This window comes from Apaloderma vittatum, unplaced genomic scaffold, assembly GCF_000703405.1.
Source record: "Apaloderma vittatum isolate BGI_N311 unplaced genomic scaffold, ASM70340v1 scaffold4509, whole genome shotgun sequence".
Taxonomy (NCBI): domain Eukaryota; kingdom Metazoa; phylum Chordata; class Aves; order Trogoniformes; family Trogonidae; genus Apaloderma; species Apaloderma vittatum.
In genome coordinates, this window is record NW_009736805.1 from 8,789 (window position 1) to 30,818 (window position 22,030).

Here is a 22,030-nt window from a genome sequence, read left to right on the forward strand (position 1 = left end):
AGGAAGGTGGCTGCTGGCAAGCAGCACAGCCACCTACTGTCCTGGCAGGCTCCCGCAAGGGCTGTCTCAGACCCAGCACAGGTTACATGCAGTCTCTGTTTCTCGTACACTTCACGTTGCGTTGTCCACTAAACCGTTTAGAACATAGCACAGCTTGATTTAATTGCCTCGATGCTAAATTCTTAATAAGGCAAGAAGCAGAATCTTGCAGAATCATAGAATTGTTTGGGTTGGAAAAGACCATTAAGATCATCAAGTCCAACCGGTAACCTCACACTGTCAGGTCCACCACTAAACCATGTTCCTGAGCACCCATCTGCACATCTTTTAAATACCTCCAGGGATAGTGACTCCACCACTGCCCTGGGCAGCCTGTTCCAATGCTGAACAACCCTTTTGGTGCAGAAACTTTTTCTAATATCCAATTCAAACCTCGCCTGGTGCGACTTGAGGCCATTTCCTCTTGTCCTATTGCTTGTTACTTGGGAGAAGAGACAGACCCCCACCTCGCTACAGCCTTCTTTCAGAAGGCAATAAGGTCTCCCCTCAGCCTCCTTTTCTCCAGGCTAAAACAACCCCAGTTCCCTCAGCCACTCGTCATAAGACTCGGTCTCGAGACCCTTCACCTTCTTTTTTGTGCATTTTTTCCATATGGCGTGAATGTGGTAAAAAAAGGAAAATAATCCTCGTACATGCATTTTGGAGATTGTGTTTGCTTGTTTCTGAGTAACACTCAGGCCTTCTAAACCCTGAACCAATTCACCCAGGGATTCCTTACTCCTGATGGGGTTGCTGGCTGACTGACACTCCGCAAACTCCTTGCGAGCTTGCCCACCACCTGGATTTCTACACTTTAAATTATGAACAAGATTTGGTTACCAAGGCAACTCTGTTCGCTGACCTATGATATTCTCTTGAAAACACTTTTTAAATTAAATTTGCTGACACCTGAACGCAGTTAAGCCGTTGCTCTGTGGAGGTTAAGTGCACATCTAGTATCAACAAAGATGGTATCATTTATGTACACAGAAGCTGAATTAGTTTTGTGTTTTTTCTTTTTCGTTTCCTCCCTCCCACGTATTGAAATTCTTGTATCTCGTCCCTCCCTATGTCATCCCTCACTGCCAAAGTATAAACACAAAATGCTTAAATGCTTCTTTACATATGGGCTGCTTTGGTGGATGTCTAGGAAATACCATTTCTGCCTCTGCTTGCATACTTAGCACTCTCAAGGATAGAGAGACCTCTGTAAAATTTGAGCCAAAACAAGTTGCAGCTGCACAGAGTATAATTTGGAGCAGAATGGCACAAAACTTAGTGTACAGAAACTATGTAAAAAATGGGCACAGTGCCTGTGTACCTCAATTTTATAAACGACCTTTAAAATAATTCAGATCTAGTGTGCCATTTTCTGTGTTGCGGCAAGCTCAGAGGTTAGTTTAAAAAAAAAAAAAAAGAAAATTTAGTGAATCAGTGTGACAGAGATGAAAACTGAAGTACTGCTATTGTCATAGTTGCTCTGTTTATGTATAAGTGTAGTTATCTTGTAGTCACCTTCAATGTCCTGCTCAGCCATCAGCTTTCCCAGAATAGAAACCTATAACCATCTCCCCTTGGATTTCAAATTTTGTCTGCAGCCTTCCTCAGCGTGCGGCAAACCGTCATAAAATGCTGTGTATTCAGAATGGATTATTTCAGATAAAACTTATTTGAAATAGTGAGCTTGGTTCAGCAACACTAGCCTGCATCTCCACCTTCAACTGAATTTCTTCATGCACTCTATACTGTGCTGAAATACCTCCAGCTGCCTCTTCCTACCTTCACTCTGACTGCTCTCAGCCATCCCTGTTCCTCAGCAAAGGGAGCCATACACTGTTAATTTTAATTCTATGTTTAACATGGTATTGTTTTAGTTATGGTAACTTGCCCTGGAATCTGTCCTCTTTCCTCTTTAATCTTTCTGAAAGCAACTGTGGAAAAGTTGGGGTTTTTTTACCCATTCAGTCATCTTCTGACTGTTGCCCTGTGTGGATAACAAACATATAATTACAGTTCTTCCTGGATACTCCACAACCCTATAAAATGTATGACAATTCAAGAATCTTCTAAATTTCTCTGATTCTGTAGCCTTGCTGTATTTGTGTATATGCTTTGTGTATACAGAGAGGTATAACAAAATTAAATGAAGAACCCATCGATACCCGTTCCCACGTGGCCTTTCAACTCTCTCACTCTCCATGCGAGTTAAGTGCTATTTGGGAAGGGGTCATCTGGGCTGAAAGCAGATACCAATCCATACCTACACCCTACTGCTCCATGCACGGAGGCCAGCCTGGGGTGAAGGCAGTCCAGCTGAAGCAGAAATATGAAGCTGTAGACATTTGTTAACTAGTGATATATCTGGGTTCTGTGAAACCAGATTCAGCTTTACAGCTGCTGAATATGTGTGCCGAAACCTTATTTACTGATACTCTTCTGTTACCTTCAGTCAGGGATTGGTTACCCTTTGGCTGGTGGAAGCATGAATAGCATTCAGGATCAGAAACAGCATTGGCTAATAGGTCCTGTTAACAAGTCTTGTTGTAGTTCAGAAATTTGCACATTTTTCTGCTCTAGTAGGTATTCTGTTTCTTACATCAAATGTGACTCATGTTCAACATGATTCTTTGCGTTCAGTTGATTTGGTCTAGGAGACTTTCAGGACAATTGTTTCTCTTTTTCCTTTTTTTTTTTTTTTTTTTTTTTTTTTTTAAAATCTACCTTGCTGTTAACACTGCTGGGAAATGCTTTCTTAGGATATATTGAGTTGTTGTCCCCAAAGACCAGAACATCATCCCTCTTGAGCTAGAACATTGTACTGCTTTCCTTCAGCATGATTGTTTTGTTGGAAACCAGGAAAGAAAACAATATAGAGCTTTGCTTTTGTAAGCTTCAGACATTCAAACATTTGTGTGTTTGCTTTACTATAAGCCTGTGTGCAATGTTAGAGATTCAAATTTATTAAATATGTACTTCATAATAAAGGATAATTCTGAAGGAAACATACTACTCTATTTGTGACAGTTCACTCCACAGCTCTTCAAACTCTGTTTTAAATTATGGAATACCTTCTGTTACTTGTTTGGCCTAATTTTTGATTGAGCTCAACATTATATGTAAATGGTTAAACAGAGGAGAGTTATTATTATATATAAGATTTAATTTTACAGGAATTTGAAATTGTTACCTGATTCTCATATGCAATGTAGATGTGTTTTAGTTGGAGAGTATCTACAGGACTTCCTCATAGCATGCATTCTTTTGATTATTAATGTCTTTAGAAGTAGGTAGGAAGAATTGCTTCCCACAGCATTAAATGCATTCCTTCCTGAAGAAAGGTGGAGAGCTGTTTAGAGGATGAAGGTGACTGTGCAGCTCCTTTCACTGAGAAAAAGCAAACAGATCCATTTGCAGCTAATAGAATATTTGCCTGTGTAGCCACTTAACATTTGGAAAATTTGGAACAAAGAGATATGTGTTACGATTAACAAAGCAAAGTCAAAGTAGGTATTTAGAGAAGGGAAAGTGAAATCACCCTAATCTCTTCAGTAGCTCCTACTAACTGACAAATGCTAAAGGCAGTAGAAACTTCCAGGGTGGCATGGTGTTGGCTCCTTAGAGTGAAAGCAATTCTTTTCCTTCAATACTGGATCTGAAACAAATAGGAAAAAAAAAACAGGAAACTTCAGGTTTGCTGCAAAAATATATTATACGAAGGATTGCTTTCCTGGAAATTTTCCTTTCATCGACAAAATGGGTATTTCTGTAAATTTCCCAGGGTCCTGGAACACTTGAGTAATGCTTGTGCTATTAGACGCTGATATATTATTCTTGCAGTGTTGTCTTCCCCTGGAAGATTTCTCCTCAGAATCTTTTGTATAAGTATTAGGAGAAAATATGCTGAGTTTTAGTTTGGAAGCAAATTGTTGTTACTGAATATTAGCTCTGTATATGTTGCCTTTGCTGCATGCGGTATTTTGGAGCGCTACACATGGCACGACTTCCCCTCAGGCTTCTCTGGATACTGACAGTTTCCAAACTGTATTAGTTTACTGCAGTCATATCATTAGTATAATGTCATGTTCTTTAGTGTCAGAGGGTTTTTCTTTAACAGCAGTTGTATTTTTACACCATAATGCAAAATGGAATCTTTTTTATGTACTATGGGTTGCACACGATGACTATTAAGACATACTGATGCCATCTTGACAAAGCTGTTCCGAATGTTTCTTTTTAGATAAGTGTCCTTAAGGCCTAGGCCCTGGAAAGGGAAGGGGGAGAGAGGGTAAGGACTCAAAAGACCAAATGTATGGGGACTTCAAATAAATACAACTTAAAATGTAAAAGCTTTCCAATTTCCTTTCAGATTGTGAACGTGTCACGGTTAGTTGGTGCTGATAACCCTGTGGAGCTGATCTATTTTGTGGAGGACCAAGATGGAGAGAGACTCAGTGCTCTGAAGTGCTCAGACCTGATGAACAGAGTTGATATCCAGCGGGCTGCAATCATCCTTGGATACCGCATTGAAGGCACCGTTGCACAGCGTAAGCCCTATCAAATCCACACGGGTGCCAAGCAGAGAGAAACACAAAGGGTGCAAGTTGCATTGAAAATTATGGCACTGCATGGTGCCCGCTGTTGCAGTGTTTTGTTCTTGGGATGCTGCAATTCTGACACTCCTGAGGAAATACATTTTAGCTATCTTGCAGTGAACTCTTGCTTTTTGAAGACTCTTCTGAGTTTGGAATTGCATCAGCGTCCTTAATTGCATCAGCCTCAGTGCACTCACTTTAGTGCTTGTGCTTGAAAAATACTGTGCTAACTTAGATACTCTCTGTCATTTTCATCTCTTTCTGTTAGCTCAGTATTTCTTTACAGCCTATCTTGATCAGGAGCTTGCACAAAACCCACGATGGGGGTGGGAGGGCGTCAATGTGAAATGGGTGTTTCCGTTAGCTGTGTAATAGCAGTGAAGTTTAACACAAGTCACTGGTTCTTTTGGTCTGGTGTTTCTGTGGGTGAAACATGTAGCTTAATGCTAAGGGTATAAGCAAAAGGAAACAGTTCATTTCTTCCCTTGAATATGATTGACTTTAGTTTTATTCATTTTTTCCTGTGTAATATACAAGTAACGTAATCTTATAATAAAGATAATATAAAAGTAATGTAATCTTTTACAAGATACACTTCATAATAAATATGACAGATCATATAAAGTCATATAATAACTTTATTCAGGAAGCTTGGTATATAAATAATTTGCAGTAAGGAGCAAGAGAGGAGACTTACACAAAATTCCATGTTATGATTAGGAAAGAAACTGGAAAGTATATGATCTGTAAAATGCCTCATTGTTACGAATGCTTGATTATCTTTTCTGCTTTCTGTGCAGTATGGAGGCATGAGTTACATTGTACCACAGGGTATTTTGCCAATAGAACGAGCATGTGTCTGATTTTTAAAATTCTCTGCAGAAGGAAAAGAAAGAAAATAATAATAATTGCACCATCTGGATGTATATCTAAATTTTGTCCCTCATTGAAACAGTTGTTTAAAGATAGGTCAGTATCATCTACTTAATATCTGTTAATGTGCTGTAATATGGGTTAGACAGAAATGCAAAATGTTGCAAGAATAAATTTGCTCTACAAAAATGGTAGATGTTTGAACAAACTTCATAAAGCATTTATAGCTTATTCCTTGAACCCTGTTATTGCTGACAAGTTATTAGAAAGTTCTTTTAAGAGGCATAAAATAATAGAATTTTTTGAATGTTTCTTTTTATTGGAAGAAATGATATCAGAAAAAAGTTCTTTTTGTAACAGAAAATGTCATAAATGAGCTATCAGATTTATAAAATATAAGACTTATATGTACATTTAATCTCTACCTTCATCATTAGAATAGCTCTACTAAAACCATGTAAAAATAAGATTGCATAAAAATATTCTTTTTGACTTGAAAACTTCATTTTAAGAAAGTACACTCATTTTACTAGAACTGTATTACTGCTGTGATTTTTAGTGCCACATATAACCACTCTGCAAATCAAAGCAAAGGAAAACTTTGTCAATTCTTCCAGCTCACTTTTTAAAAGCAGGATTGGTTTCATTACACTTTCCAGTAGTTTCATCTTTTGTTTGGTGCTAAAGAATATCACATGCTGACAGTGAAACAAAGGAAGGAAAAAAATAATAAAAAACCAGAACTATACCTTGGGGAGTAGGGTCTTACTGATTTCAAGTTGACTGTCATTATTGATGGAGAGGGTAACAAGATATGTAACATATAACTAAAGAGAAGAGGGCAGCTGATAGTCCCTTCTCACCTCTGTTAGTGGTAAGTCATTTTTCTGGGCCCATTTCATTGTCAGCGGTTTTGGATTACAGAATGATGTGGCAGAAGTGTATTTTCATCGGCATTTCAAGCACAGATCTTCAGAAGATAGGCCAGAATAGGCAATAGCCTGCCCCATGCTTCCTGAGCATGACATACCTTAACTTAAAAGTGGCATCATGTTTTCTGTAATGTGCAGCTGGTTTCTGATAAACTCCTTAACTAACATTTACAAGAACATAAAAAAGACATAACCTTGAAGTGTCCTCAGTTTAAAATAAATAACCACATAATATTACTGTCTTTCTTCTAACTTCACAGCTGTGGAGAAGCTGAAGGAGTCCGGTTCAGAGTCACAGAATAGCAACCTATGGATTATTGTTGGTGTGGCAGTCCCAGTTGCCGTGGTGCTCCTCATCGTTATTATTTTATACTGGAAGCTCTGTCGAACAGACAAACTGGAGTTTCAGCCAGACACGATGAGCAACATTCAGCAGCGACAGAAGGTGAAAGGGGAGGCTGTCTTGAGTATTTTGAGCCTATGACTATAAGAGTCTAGTGAACACCTAGCATCCTTAAATACCGTGTTTAAACACAGTTTTATAGCCTTCCAATTTAAACCAAAAAAAAGAAAAGTCGAATCAAATGTCAAAAGAATCTCATGGTGTTGTATTGGTTCTCCTAGGTATATGATACTGCATTAGATAGATGTATCCATCTGAAATATGGGCACTGAGGCTGAAAGGAACCTTTCTTTATCATTTCATGTCAATCTTTTGGCTAGAACTGAATAAGAGGAAATGTATTGAGTGTTGAATCGCTGACCTTGTTTTCTGCAGAGGGCTGAATTTTTCTTTGGAAAGCTTCTGCTAAACTAATTTGACAACTAAACTGCACCATCCATTATACTTTTTGCTGGAATTGGAATTAGAATTTGTTAGAGTCTGTCCTTGCTACTCTGTGTTCTGCTGCAGCTGTTGTGTCGCTGTTGTGAAAGCCTGCTGCGGTACTAGAACTTAAATTGGTGGATCTGCATGAGACTGCGTGGATGAGCGTGTTGGCCAGAGTGTTGGGGGATTGGGATAGGATGATGAAAAATTGTCTTTTTCCTGCCCAAGACTGTAAGTTAAAAAAAATGTGATCCAGGATTTTGAAAAAGGATGTATTCAATGAAAAGAATGGACAAGTGCCTAAAGGTTTACGAATCTTGCTTTTCCTTTTTACAGCTGAAAAGAACTGGTCTGTGTGTCAGAGAGGCTTACTACTGACTATACTTTCAGAGGCATTGTTAAAGGCAAAATTATCTGCCTGTGCTAATCCTGTGGTACTGTAGTCATGTTCTTGTACTGTCACCTTGTGTTCAGTCATACAGTTTTCTCCGTAACAAGCCTTGTCTGTACACCGTGCGCTCTTTCAAGATAATTAATGATGTGAAAGATGAGAGAAGCAGAAAGCGGTTGCACTTCCAAAGCAGTCAGAACAAATCAATAGTAACTTCCTCTTGTCTTGCCACTGCAGACTTGAGTGTCAGAATCAAAGTCAGCAACAAGTGGTACCCTTTGATGAACTTCACCCACTGGTACCTTGCTTCACCTGTGCTGTGGTAATACGTTACACAGATTTTGACTGAAGAAGTTCCCTGCAGTAGTTTGAGCTAATTTGAGAAGGGTTGTACAAAAAAGGCAGGCGAGGATCATTACCCTTGGTACGTTGTTTCATCCACAGGTTTTCAGTACCTCTCTGCTGTCACAAGCTTTTTATAAGAAAGCCATCTGGTTGTGGCTGCAAGACCAGAAGCATCTTTCATAGTTTTGCTTTCTTTTGGGGAAAATGGATTCGTTGTTTTTCTCCACTGCTTCCTCAGTATTCTTAATCATTCATGAGTCAGAGGCCTTGAACTTGTTTGTACGCAAGTCTCATTTCAGTTCGCCTAGCAAGCTTGTCACTTTGCTTATTTTAGGGAAGTCATTGTAAGCAAACTAGAAGGAACCGGTAAGGACATCTAGTCCAATACTTGTGCTAGTGAATGGCTCATGCTTTAATACTAAATGAGGTTAGGCAATAAAAAGTGTCTTAAATTTTTATCACTTAACACATCAAATGACTGCCAGAATCTACTTTGAAAACCATTTTCCTTCTTTGCCCAAGATCCAGAACAAAAGTGGTGCCCTGGCTTCCTTACTGTCTTTCGGATTTCTTCATGTCTTCAATCAGTGGGTTGGAATTCCAGGTCAGAATAGGGCATATTTAAGTAGCACTGAAGACCCCCAGATAGTCACAACAGCATACAGATTACTAGGGACATTAGGTCTGGACCTGTCATTAAAAATTGCTTGTGTGTTTTGTACTTTTTATTATAGTAAATCTGAAGAAATGATTAGAGGAGTGAAGTCATGAGGTTGGGTATTTAGGTCTGTAAATAAACTCATTTTAGAAATGGACTCAGACTCCCCCTTCCTCACGCTGCCCACAATTATTTCCATTTGCACTTTACCGAGCTTAACTTTGGTACCAAAGCAAAGTGAAGGCCTGCACTGCATCTATAAATGGAAGCATATTTAGGTTAAAGATCTGGGATTTTCTCTTGGAATCAATATTTCATTGGTAAAAACCATAAAAATGCATTTATAATGGTAGCTCTTCTCACATCCATTAATCTTTTAAAAAAATTTCCTTTAATGTAAATATAGAAATGGAATGTATAAATATCAAAGTATTTCATTAACATATACATCGCATATTCATACTAGAAATAGAAGATAATTCTTTTCAGGCATGTAATAAGTCTGCAGCATCTTTTGCACTTGAAAACGTGTGTTAGTTGGAAGATAAGAAACTGAGACACCCTTTGCTTGTTCAGATGAAATAGGATATCATACTGCTCTGGTGGATCTCCAGAGGTATCACCTGTCTTTTTTTCAGTGTGTTTAATTAGCCGTTTTAACATAGGACATCAGTGGGCAACATAATAATCTGTTAGAATTCACAGTAGCAGCTGATAGCAAATTATGCCACCTGTGACTTAAAAGCCGGGAACAAGGTTCAGTAAGTGGGGTGAGGGGAAAGCTTGTTTGCTTCGTGCTACTGAGGAAAGACTTTGCCACTAAAAGGCTAGTTCTTTGACATGTCGAGAGAGAACTTCTGTAAATGCACGGTAATGCAAATTACGTAACTAAGACATAAGTTTTGCAGGAGCTTTTTATTCTCACTTTAGAATCTGTTACACATCTGCTTTCTTCTCTTCAAAGAGATTCTTTAAAGACGCTACAAATGCCTTGGATTCTATAGCCACGTGTGTCATTCTAATAGCATCTTTTCTTTTGTCCTTTCACTTATTCACTTCATTGGTGTGGTTTTAAATTCTTGCTTCTTCCTGAAATATTTTGGTGTGCGCTCAGACAATAGAATTATATGTTTTAATTTTAATCTACTATTTGTAAAGGTTTACTTTTACAGAGTAGGTATGATTTCTGTGGTCCTATGGCCACCATTAAAAGTTATAGGCTGTGTGTCCTTGTAGGCTATCTTGTGATGAAGCAAACCAGTAATTATCTGCTGTTGATAAGACCCTACGTGCCTTTTAAGTGTGCCCTGAGGATATGTATGTCTGCCCAGGTACGCCTCAGTGAGGTAAAGAACACCAGGTAGTTATTGCAACAATTCAGTCATACTGGCAAGTGTGTCATGCCAGCATAGCTAACCTGCTTTGGTCCCTTATCTGCTCTGTGGACACCCCTTTAGACTATTTGGGTCACAGCCCTTTGCTTGTGATAGTCAATTATAGCATATTTCCCACTTGTACAGCTGTGTTGAAAAATATTCAGCTCCTGCGGTGACAAACTCACACAAGTACTCAGGATCAGATCTATATTTATGTGCCATAGCAGGCCTGAAGCTGGGCTTCAGGCAAATCTGAGTCCAGATTTGCTGCTTGTCCCCACCCTCAAGACCAGGTCACTTTCAAAGGTAATACAGCAAAGATAATGTTTCTTCAAAGTAATGACTTGGTCAGGGTAGACTGTGTTCAGTGAAGGCCTGTTCTGCAGATTGTACCACCGTGCCCCTCCACCAGTTTCTGTTCTCTCCATTGGGCCTCCTAGTTCCATCACAGGATCAGTGTCTTGCGGACAGGATCATGTAAGGATCCTTCTGGAAAAAGCTCATAAGGTTATCTTCTGCAAAGAAGAGAGAGAGAGCCTGAACTCACACAATACTAAGGGATGTTTTACTCCTGAATAGTCTTAGAAGTCTGCTACTTCAGTGAATATAAACCTAAGTATGTAGGAGAGAAAACTTTTGTGGTAACTGATGCTAGCAAAACCAGGTTTGAAGATAAAGTAATAAAAAAAGAAAGGATCTTGAAGAGACTCTGATCAGCTAATCCATCCTTCTGCCTCAAAGCAGGTTTAACAATACCTGAAAAATAGTAGGTTACCTTTTTCATTCTGGAGATTGGATGGGAAAACATGCTGAGATCAAAATTATTTGGACTCTTTTTAAACTGGGAATTAAGGAAGCAGGTCAGAGCAATGAATTTCTATGCAAGATTCATTGGTCTGTGCAAGGATAATTCTTTTCAAGAGATGAAACTAAGATATTTAAAGGGCACATCAAGTATTCATTACTTGTTCTGTTAGCCATAGCATCCTACTGGAAATTCACCTTGATGTGATCTGGGTTGTTGTGATGGATAAAGATGTGTCTGCCTTTGGAAGTAAAATGATGCTTAAGTGCACTTCTAAACAAGATTTTCTCTCTTGCTGTTGTCTATATTCACTGTAACATCGTCCCAACCTGAGCATTTTCTTTTTTGTGTGAAGAAGCTATGCCATTTGTAGGCAAATGAATCTTTGCCATGGGTTTTTTTCATGGAAAAAAAAAGGATGAATCATGGAATAATATGATTGTCTTTAATGCCTAAATCATCATTCTGCTGTGTTCGGGACTGCTGACATTTTTGTACAAAAGCACTGTCAACCTCTTTCCATTTCCTCAGAGAGAAAAAAAAATTCAACATATTCTCTGTAATGAAAGCAGAGTGGGCAATATTATTTTTTCCCTCTCTGGACGTCAGAAAATTAAAATGGAACCTGGTTCACTAGGGTTTTTGCTTTCCCTGCTGTGTGCAAGCATTTGGAGAAGAAAAGTGAAATCCCTTGCTAGGACTTCTTAGAGGTAGTTGTGGCTCTAGACAGTTATTCTGGAAAAGGCTTCCTGCCGTAATGACAAGAACTGAACACCTGTGGACAAGCTCACTGATGGTTCATTTAGGTGGCCTTGGATGTTCTCCTGTAAATGCCAAGCATGCTGAAGTCATTTCCTTTGCAGTGCTAATTTCGAGTGGCTTGCTCCGTTCCTAGTTTTTCCAAGGGTGCATCCTAAAGCCCCAAGGAGAAAAATCCTACTTCTCCAGCCAGAAGTTGCTCCTCTCTGGAGCCCTCTGCGTGCCACTATGGTTCTTAAAAGCTGAACGTGTCCCTGGCTCAGTGTACCCCTCCCGTGTGTTTACATGTGGGTCTGTCCCCACAAACCCTTGGGCAAAGCAAACAGTACCACACCTTCTCCTTGAGCAACAGTGCCGGAGCTGGAGGGCTGCCAGTTTGCATCGTGTGCCAGCAAACCTCAGCTAATGTGTGATCACCTGAGGACCACTGCCAGCCCCTCACGTGTCTGCTCTGATCTGGGCTGCTGCTGACAGCCGGCCAGACCTCTGTGTGTCGCTCGAGGTTACAGGTAATGAGTTATGCGTTCTGCAAGATGTCTGAGAGAGGCTCGTGTGGATTTTTGGTTCCCTCCCCCCCAGCAGGGATATCTGATATCCAAATCTCATGTGTCAGGTGTAACTTTACACGTCTGAATTGAGATTTTTTGCTTATTAATGTCTACTCAGTAGACTACCTCTTGGATGTTCCTGAGATCAAAGAGGCCAGCCCTGCTGGAGGCTAAATACTAGGCTTCTGCTCCTGATATAAAGAATTCTTGTGATATTTTGACATCCTGTAATGCTTTTGTTCATCTGTATAATGTCGAGGCAACAGCTCTGCATTGCAGAATAATTCCAGTCAAAAGAGACTCATGTTAAGAAAGGCAGCTGACACCAATCTTATGAAAAGTACTTGAAAACTGACATGAGTTTCTGCAAGAGATTTGTGTCAGTGTCTACTGTTTGCATAACAAATATCATTCATTTCTAATAGCAACCTTGACTAACTATCCAAAATGTTGTCTTTTTGGAATCAGCATATGGGTTCTTCTTCAGAGTCAGTAGCTGGATTCTAACACGGAACACACAATATCTTAATTGCTTCTCAAAAGTGCATTTCTCTGATGGCAGCTCCTCTGCAAGAGCTCTTTTATAGAAATTGTTCTTCTGTAATGAGGATTAACTATTCACAAATTGTAGAAATAAAATACTACACTTAGATGTACTGTTTATACCAATAGATATAAACAGTGTTTCCATTTGATCTTTACAAACCTTTGAGTAGCTGTCTTGAGGTCAGACCAAAAGGCCAGACAACTGAAGTGCCAAACCAAAAAGCCTATAGAAGGCGAGAAAAACAGAGCAAGTACATGTGATGTACGCTTTCAGTAACTCTTCAGCCTCTTGTCTAAGGGATTTTCTGTAGAAGTAATGGTATTTAGCAACCCTCAACAGGACATTTGGCCAGTCCTGCTAAACCTATCTGAACTGCTGACAGGGATTTCCACAGCATGCTATATGAAGAGCCGTGTCATCTTGTTGCATTTTGCTTCTATTCTGTGACCTCTTTGTTTTCTGTGATACCCCCTAGTCCTTGTATTGGAGGGAACAGTGAACAGCTGATTCCTAGGCACTTGCTCCTTGTCAGTCCTGACTTTACAAGTCTCTGTCATATTCCCATTTCCATCATCTCTTTTTACAGACAGTTTTCCTATCCCTTCTTTTGAACTTGCCTTTGAACCAACTGCTAGCCTTTGAAAAGGCTGAACATTTTCTAGTTCTTTTCCATCCTTTTTGAGAGAGGGAGACTAGAACTGAACGTGCTATTCAAATGTAGGAGACCAATGGGTTTACAGGGTGATGTTTATATAGTGGCTACTTTAGAAAAGGAATTAAACAAAAAGAAAAAATCCATTCTCAGAATATGGATAAACTTTGTTATCCTAAATATAATAGAGCACTGAGACTAGATTAATACTGGGGAAATAAATTCTGTCTTTCCTAACAAAAGATGATGGAGATTTTGCTGCAGAATTTAGCTATTTTGGGAACAGGGAGATGGGCCAACATAAAGTCAGTGTTGCCTAATTTTTAATGTTGCTACTCACAGCTTCGTTTAAGCAAGCAGATTATTTCTGCAGTATATGTGAATGCACTTTATTTCTATGTGCATTCAAACCCTTTTGGATATATAAATGTGTTTGAGGCCCTGAGCCTAACAAAATACCAGCACAAAAATAAAGGACAATTGCTGACCTATCTTAAAAGTCTGTTAGCACTTTTCTTGTTATTTGCAGAGGAAGTGTTTATGGACTGTGTTGTGTTTGTTGTGGGCTCTGATAAGATGATGAGAGCCATGTTATGAATGTATTCTTTCGTTTCACAAATTGAGAAAAAGATTTTCTTTTAATTTATAATTTTTTTGATGTGTTGTGCTGTCTCTCTTGGAGGTTGCAATCGATGTCAGAGTTGTGTACGTGGCCTTGGAGAAGTAATTGTCACAAGATATGAACAAAAGCGTGGTGGAACTGAGATGCAGCAGTGACCTGTCTATCCTGTAAAGCTCGTGATCTTTTTCTAACTCACTCCTGACACTTTTAGCTAACAGGTGTGCAAAGGAACCTCACGAAATTGTGATTAAGATAGTATCGACCCAGAGGCATTTCTGTCTGAAAAGGAAGGCTAAAAGTGTATGTGATTCAGACACAAAACTCTGTCTGTTACAGGAGTTATTTCAACAGCCTGTGGGCATATATGTGCTCAGAGTTATGGGCTTTCAACAACATGATCCCTCTTGTATTTTGTGAAATTTACTGAGCTGTCACAGTGATATTAGTGTGGCAGGAAGCAATGCACAAAGGAGAAGAAGAGGGATGATGAAAATCCAGGAGAAGAATCTGTCTTAAGAAAATATTTTGGAACAGGTGTCTTGAGAATTTCAGGCTTTATAAAGTTTTGTAAGTTTGGGGTTTTCTTTGTTTGTTTTTAATCCTATTCCAGGAGCAAAATTCCTGAGGTGATATGTTTTGTGGGATTCCTACTTCACTTTCTATTTCTGTGGTAGTGAGCAGGCTTGACTTTTCAGAGGAGGGAAGGAGGACCAGAGGCTGTACACTAGCTTGTTCTGGTTTTCCATGCTAGCACTGGCTATACCATGCATTGCCTTCTCCCATCTTGATGGTAGAAACTATCAGTGTGTTTCTTCTTCACAAGGATATTTTTGCTCAACTGCTTTACCTGTTCCCAGTAATGGTGATAGCTGATGGAAGTGCAGTCTTGGTGACAAACACAAAATGTAATTTGTTTAAAGAAGTACTGGGTCCAAGATGAAAAAACAGGCAGCAATTTTTACATATCAGATCTCAAAATCCTGCTTCTTTTTAGGGTAGGACTTGCCATGGAGGGTACAAGCTGTAACACCAGTGCAATGTCAGGGTGATGGCACCCCACCTGAGAGGCAATGTAGTGAACTGCCATTGCACATACATTTCTTTCTATGTACATACATGGATATTGAGTGAAGGTATTTAAATCAAATTAGAGACCTTCTTTCTTTTGGTGTTTAAAAACATATCCTAAACCAGCAGCAGTAAAGGGTCCCTCTGCACATTTCTCGGTGATGCTTAGTATTTGTTTCGAAGTAGACTGGGAAAACATTTGTGCTTACGGTTGGTTGCGTCATATCACATTTCATAGGGAAATTGTGTCAATGGCATGAAAAGACCTTGAGAAGTACAAACGGGTGGGGTTTTTTCAGAATTTTGAGGGAGGCTATGGAGACAGAACCGCCTCTGTGATTTTCTAATAAGGTTTTTTATGAACAAAGGTTTCTTATGTCTTGTCTCAGATTATATGCATTATTGCTATTGAATTGCATGTGTAATTGGTATGCATACTTTACAGGCAGTCTCTGGCTATGAACCCAAAGAGGTTTATGTTGAAGGAGAGCAATGTAAACAATAGAGAGGGTATACTTAAATGTATGAGGGGCAGGAATGATATTAGAAGAATGAGCTGAATAGGAAAACAAGACTGAGAAAGGTGCCTCAGTGCTTCTGAATTTTTAAATATTGGCAGGTGTTTTAAATGCCTCAGGGAACAGTCACTGCAGACAATATGGAAGAATGATCCTTGTGGGAGGAAGAAGTAGGCAACATCTTAGATGGGATAGTAGAAGCATGGTAAAGAAAAGTTAGATAAAGACAACCATGGCAAGCACACTAGCAGCTGCAACTAGTTGTCCTTGCTAGTGCATCATGAGAGTAATGCAGCAAATTCACACTGACTTATGCTATAGTGCCCTGATACAGAGTAGAGTTTGATGGTGTGAATCTTAGATTGTGGAAGGCAGTTTGTGATGTTTAATAGCTTTAAGCCATCCTAAATCAGACTAGCTTACGTCTTCAACCCACATTAATTTTAAAAACACTGATTCTCATTGCCTTGCTAGTAGACCTGAAAATTTTATTAAATTTTTCTTTAAAGTTTCATTCATTTTTGCATTCCATGTGCTAACATGTTAGTAAGGTCGTAAGGCAGGAGGATTTCTTTACAGGAATTCCTGTCCTGTTCATAGATTATGGACCAACACTAAAGTATTATATTTGAAATGATGCTTAGTTCCTTTATTTCCTTAGAAATGTATTTTAACAGCCTCTGTTAAAGTATGTCTCACTAAAAGGAACAAAACAATACTGGTATAAAATCAATAGAAAATCATCCTAACAGATTATTCTTCATATTATGTCCAAATGCAAACGCCATTTGTATGAACTACAGGAAGAATACTGAGTAAGTGTGTTTCTTACCTTCTGCTTTCTGCTGAAATTACACACTGACCTGTGTGTGCAGTATTTGCTTTCTTGAGAAACCAGATTGTTGACATTCATTCCTGGTGTGTCTCTGTATCTAGCAAAACAATATATTGGCAACCATGTTATATTTCTGTGATTTGAACAGTATTGAAACTATTATGTGCTTTCCTGGAATAATCTTGACCGAAGTGCACAGATTTTGCAAGCTTCTGCAGAAATTATTTGATTTTTTTCTATGAATTGAGCTTCAATTACTTTTTTTTTTATTATTCAGCATGTAACAATAGAATTAAAGCACTGTCCAGATTTACCATTTTGAAATCATCTTCCTCTTAGATTTCAGCAGGTTCTGCATTTGTATTCATAAGGCATTATATTATTATGCAGGTAGTGTAGACATGTTCATCTTAGTGGTAAACTTCAGAGTAGTCTATCTTTTCCCTTTCACAAAACTATAAAAACAAATGAAAACCTTCTCTAACAACTTATATTTAAAACAAATCTTTGCTGATACTGATTTTATGCAGTCCTAGGTAAAGGTGCTAGAGACTAATAAAATGAGGCTTAGTTTCAGCACCTGAGCAGGTATCAGCACAGATGTGCTCTTAAAAAGAGATTGTATTATGTTCTGGGTGGTGGTTAATTTATGAGTAGTAGGTGACTGATCCTCTCATGGTATTCTGATTACCTGTCCTAAGAGGAGAGAGGTCATTTAATCTGTTGCGTGATATAACTTGATATAAAGAAAAGGAAGAATGTAGCAGGTGGCACACAGAAATTTGTAAGAAAATGTAGGAAACCTCTACAATGGAGCAACATTATTTGTTCTTTACACTGAGTCTCAGTGATCTATCTACTCCTGCAGAAAGCAGAGTTGTGTTCCAGTGTCCTTTAGACACTTTTCACGGAAAACATAAATTTTAGTTAGCATCAGTTCTTAGTTAAAGACATAATGTTACCATAGTCTTAAGAGGTGAGGTATCAGAAGTGTAGACCTTTTTGGTTGTTTTTTTTTAAGAAAATTAAGTGGATTTCTGTCCACGCTGTTTCTACCATAGTAATGTATTAGTATTTCTGTTTCTCAAATAATGGGTATTATTTTTAATAAGTCATTTGATAAGTTTTTTTCATGGAGGACCATATTTTCATATTCAGTCAGGCATGTTTTATATATCTTTATTTTCACAATATATTCTTCTATCATGAGCATGCATATATGTGCATAGTCTTATACTGTTCATATATTGACTGGAGCTGGTGGTGCCAACTTAAGCTTTTTTTAGCAGGAGATATCTGGAAATATTATTTAGCTGTATAGAACTCTGCAAGACTTCAATCTTTCAGGCTGAAGTTTTCCATTCAAGTATCAGTTTCGTACCGGATCTTTTTTAAGATGATAAGAACAGCTTTTTCTTTCAAAGAACAAAGTTAAAAGAAAGCAGAGTGCTCTGTCCAAATTTTAAAAATTGTGCCTAGAAGCTCTAGTGCATGTTCTCAGCCTTTGGGGTGCAGGATGGGGAAAGGCAAGGAAGTAGGACCAGAATGTTTTTTCATGTGAGCAAAATGCTTTTGCTGATTCTTTCAGGAATTCCCATGTCTGCATTTTAAACCTTTGGGAAAATATTTGCATGGAGCTGACAGAGACTTGATAGAGGTTTACCAGTTGAATTTTCATAAAATTTATATGTTCTGTGCATATAAGCTTAAAAGCTGAGAGTTTGTTTTTTTCTCTGTACACAGATATGAGGCCAGGTAAAGGAATAAGCAGTAGTGAGCCTCAGCTTCTTGCTAATGTGCACTGGAACAGGCAGCTGAGGGACAGAGAGGCAAGAGGGCAGGATGGAGGGACTTGTTCTGCCTGGTGAGGAGTAAGACCAGTTGAGGAGTTTACCTGGCTGTAACTTCAGGGAAATAGAGCCACAAATTCTGTAGTGTCTGCAGTGAGTGCTTCTGGAGGCCTGGGATGGTGATACTTGAGACTTGCCAGTCTTCTCTTGCCAGCAAGTGTCCATGAGATCCATTGGCAAAGCCTCAAGCACCCTCACTGCAAAGGTGCATAAAAGAACACATCCTTTCTCTTCTTACATCCACTTCTTTCACCACATGTTTCTTAGCTTCTGCATGAAATGAGGTGGGTATCCTAGTTCTACAAATAACATTCTTACATTCTACTCTACTTGGACTCATAGCAGAAGGCCCAGGCTATGCCATGGATCTAGGAGGGTGGAAGAGGGCAAGAGGATTTCAGTGGAAGAATTGAATTTATGGTTTTGAAACACAAGAATCTATTGCACTGGCTGTACATGAGGGGATCCAGTTGTGATTGTTCAGACAATCGTAGCTGTGCCATTTCTTACACTATGAGTGCTTGTCTTCACAATGCTAACAGTCTTAATTCAGCTTCTGTGTGGTCTGCCTGCAGATAAACATTTGTACATGCATATGCTGTGGTGTTCACATAAATTTATCTGTTCCCTTAACTGTGCATAGACGAAAGGTTGTGTTAGACTGAAGCTAGGAATAAGACTATTCAACATTAAAAGATTGAAAACTCACATTTTTGCACATTTTTGCATGTTGCTTTACTCCCCAGAGGGGTTACAAACCCAATGTGCCAGAGTTAACTTTAAGGTATGTGGAAATGCATACTTCAGACATGCAGCGATCTTAATAAAACCATACTAGTAATTCCAGTATTACTAGAATGTTTGTCTCTTCAGTTGTCCTGGCCCATCCCACCCATCACACTGTTCAAGAATCAGTAGTAATTTTGCAGGTCAAGTCAAGGGTGCTTAGGAAAGGGTAGAGCATCACCAGTTTTTTTGAGAAAGGATTGTGTCCAGCACATGGTGAAGACTCTGATGATCTTTGGAGCAAAGGTGACTGAAGACAATGGAGGGGAATGTAGTGAAATAGAGGCAGTGATCATCAGGGATCAGCAGTTTGGCTATATAGGCACGAGGGTGGAATATGAAATGTTTAGAAGAAGGGAAACTTGCTGAAGGCGGTTCAACGGATGGTTGTTGCACACAGGTGTGTCTTCAAAGAGCATAGACATAATGTCAAACAGATCAGAGGTGGAGAGGTGAGGTAACTAAGCTGCAAGCTGGCAATCTTGGAGGGTGGGAAAGAGCAAGAGGGTTTCAATGGAAGAACTGAATTTATGGTTTTGTAACAAAATTCTGCAGGCAATTCTGACAGCAGAAGTGAAAAGTTCTTCCTCCAAATTATTTGGGGGGGGGGGGGAACATGTAGTTTAGTCGTGGTTTTTTAAGCAAGCAAGTTCCTGAAGACAGTGCTTCAAATCTAAAAGTGGGGAGAAGTTTCAGAAAGAGTTTACTCAATGGCTATGGCTTACAACATAGAGAAACAGTTACATCTTCACCTGATCTAGCTCAACAGTGCCTTTTTGAATCACTGATTACAGTCATTTACATAAATTCAGTAATAGCATCACCCATAATGCTCAATTAAAGGGACTGTTGTAAAGCCCAAGAAAAATTAAGTGGAATAGATCCAGATCTGTTCTGTTAATATGCATACTCATTTTGTGAGAAGTGAACTTCAGAACCTCACTCATTAAGTTGAATTTTACAGGAGAGCTTTTATTGCCATCTACTGGTCTAAATAGGCAGTTTGCTCTACTAGGACACCCTTTCTAAGAACCATTTGGAAAATGTTTGCTTACTGAGAAAATATTTTGAAGAGATTGTTTCAGAATATTCCTTAGGCAAGCTTATCTTTGGCAGGGTATCAGACGAGTCTGTTTGTAGTTCGCTATGTTGGCATGCCAAGCTTTATGAAAGGGGGCTCATTTAAACATCTGGAACCTGACGCACCCATAAACGCACTCCAACACATGCTTCGCTTTGCAGGAAATCAGCTCTAGGAACACACAGAGGGTTTTGTGCTTGTGCTGTGCACTGGGTGTATGTGTGTGCATGTTGAAAACTGGAATTGTCAACGTTTCTTTCTACTTTCAACTTCTAAACTACATAAAATTGCGCAGGTCTTGAAGAAAACCTTTGTCTTGATTAGTTCTCCAGATTTTCTAATTACTCCAAAGCCCAAAAAAAACCAGCAGGAGAGCATGAAATGTGGAGGTTTGATTAAATTAAGTCTGAATCAAGTCATTGACAAGGTGAGATTAGCTTTTTTTATACTTACAGTTATGAAAATGAAAGGCCCAGTTCTCTGTCTTTCTCATGCGAGACATCCATTGAATCCATAATCCCTTAATGTGATCTCTAGGATAAGTATCTAATTTCTCTGAAGTCCAAAGCCTTTTATACATTTTTCTGTCTATTCAGTATGAAATTCCTATGGGCTAGATTTTCAGTTATTTTCTGGAGGCATCCATGCTGGCTGAAAAATCATTGCAGGCTGCCCTCTAATGCAAATCTGCAGAATGTTTGTCTTTCATCAGATGAACTAGGTGTTTGTACAAGGTCTTCCAGACTCCTGCAGATTTGGGGAGCTCAAAATGAGGAAGATCATAAATCACACTGTAAAAATTATTTAAACTCACTTCACTCATTTTGATGGAAAGAAATGGAGAGATGACCTCGCAGCAGTAAGCATTTTAGTTAGTACACAGATGTCTATGGTCTTTGCACCCACAACTACATAAGAAGCTCTTCACACGATGACTAAGTCTAAGAAATAGCTGGAAAAAGATGTAGCAGCAACAGAAGGCTGGCTTTTTAGGTACATTTGTTGATTTGGAGTTTTAAACTGTGTAACATAAACTGAAGTAAGATTACAGAATTGTGGGGGGTTTATTTTTCTTTTCCCTGTAGCTTTCACGTTCATTCTTGAGACTACCGAAGCCTGATCATCCTCCTAGTTGCCATTGTTTGCAGATCTCAATCAAATCCTTTGTACTCACTGTCACTCAAGATTCCTGGTTTTTGTCTTGTTCTTCTCTCACAGCTACAAGCTCCCAGTGTGAAAGGCTTTGATTTTGCTAAGCAGCACCTAGGCCAGCACAATAAAGACGATGTCCTGATTATCCATGAGCCAGCTCCTTTACCAGGACCTATTAAGGATACTACCCCATCTGAAAATGGAGATGTGCCGAGCCCCAAATCCAAGACTTCCTCAAAACCTTCAAAGACCGTTCGACACCGAGGAAGGTCAGTTCACAGAGATAAAACCGATTGTAGTAGATGACAGTTTATTAATGCCTGGCAAATACTGTATCTTTAGAGCAATTTTTGTTGGAAGAACCATTTCAGAGCCCTAGAACTTGTGTTTTCTAGTGGATTGTCAGAGTTATGCCTTGCTACTCATTAGTACAAGGTTGTGAGAATTTAGTGGCCATTTTTCTCTTAAAAGCAACATACGTAGTTAAGAAGAGTCATTGCTTGTTTAGTGGAAACACCAAGTGTATGTTTTCTGATGGATTCTCTTTGTAATGATATCTAGCTACTAAGGCAATGGATGGTTAAAAATAAATGAAAATTATTGACAAATACCAGCATGTTTCAATTATATTAATAGTTATCAATAAATGGATGATAAGTTGGAACTTCCAGAAACAAGCAGTATCTCCAAAATTGAGAGAAGATGCGTAAGTGGTTTTATTTATCATTATCTGGTTGCTCTCATAGTAAACCAACTTTTATCAGTCAAAGAA

The 22,030-nt window shown here is 38.9% G+C and overlaps 1 protein-coding gene across 1 annotated transcript in view; it reads left to right on the forward strand.

The window, feature by feature from the left end:
• Positions 1-22,030, forward strand: part of KIAA1549 (KIAA1549 ortholog) — a gene marked incomplete at its 5' end in the record, with an annotated part of 55,162 nt that overhangs the window by 6,031 nt on the left and 27,101 nt on the right. Inside the window, 3 exons of the mRNA XM_009877100.1 lie at positions 4,406-4,583; positions 6,697-6,881; positions 21,325-21,527. Coding sequence (XP_009875402.1) covers positions 4,406-4,583; positions 6,697-6,881; positions 21,325-21,527 — 566 coding nt within the window. The remainder of the gene's footprint in view (positions 1-4,405; positions 4,584-6,696; positions 6,882-21,324; positions 21,528-22,030) is intronic.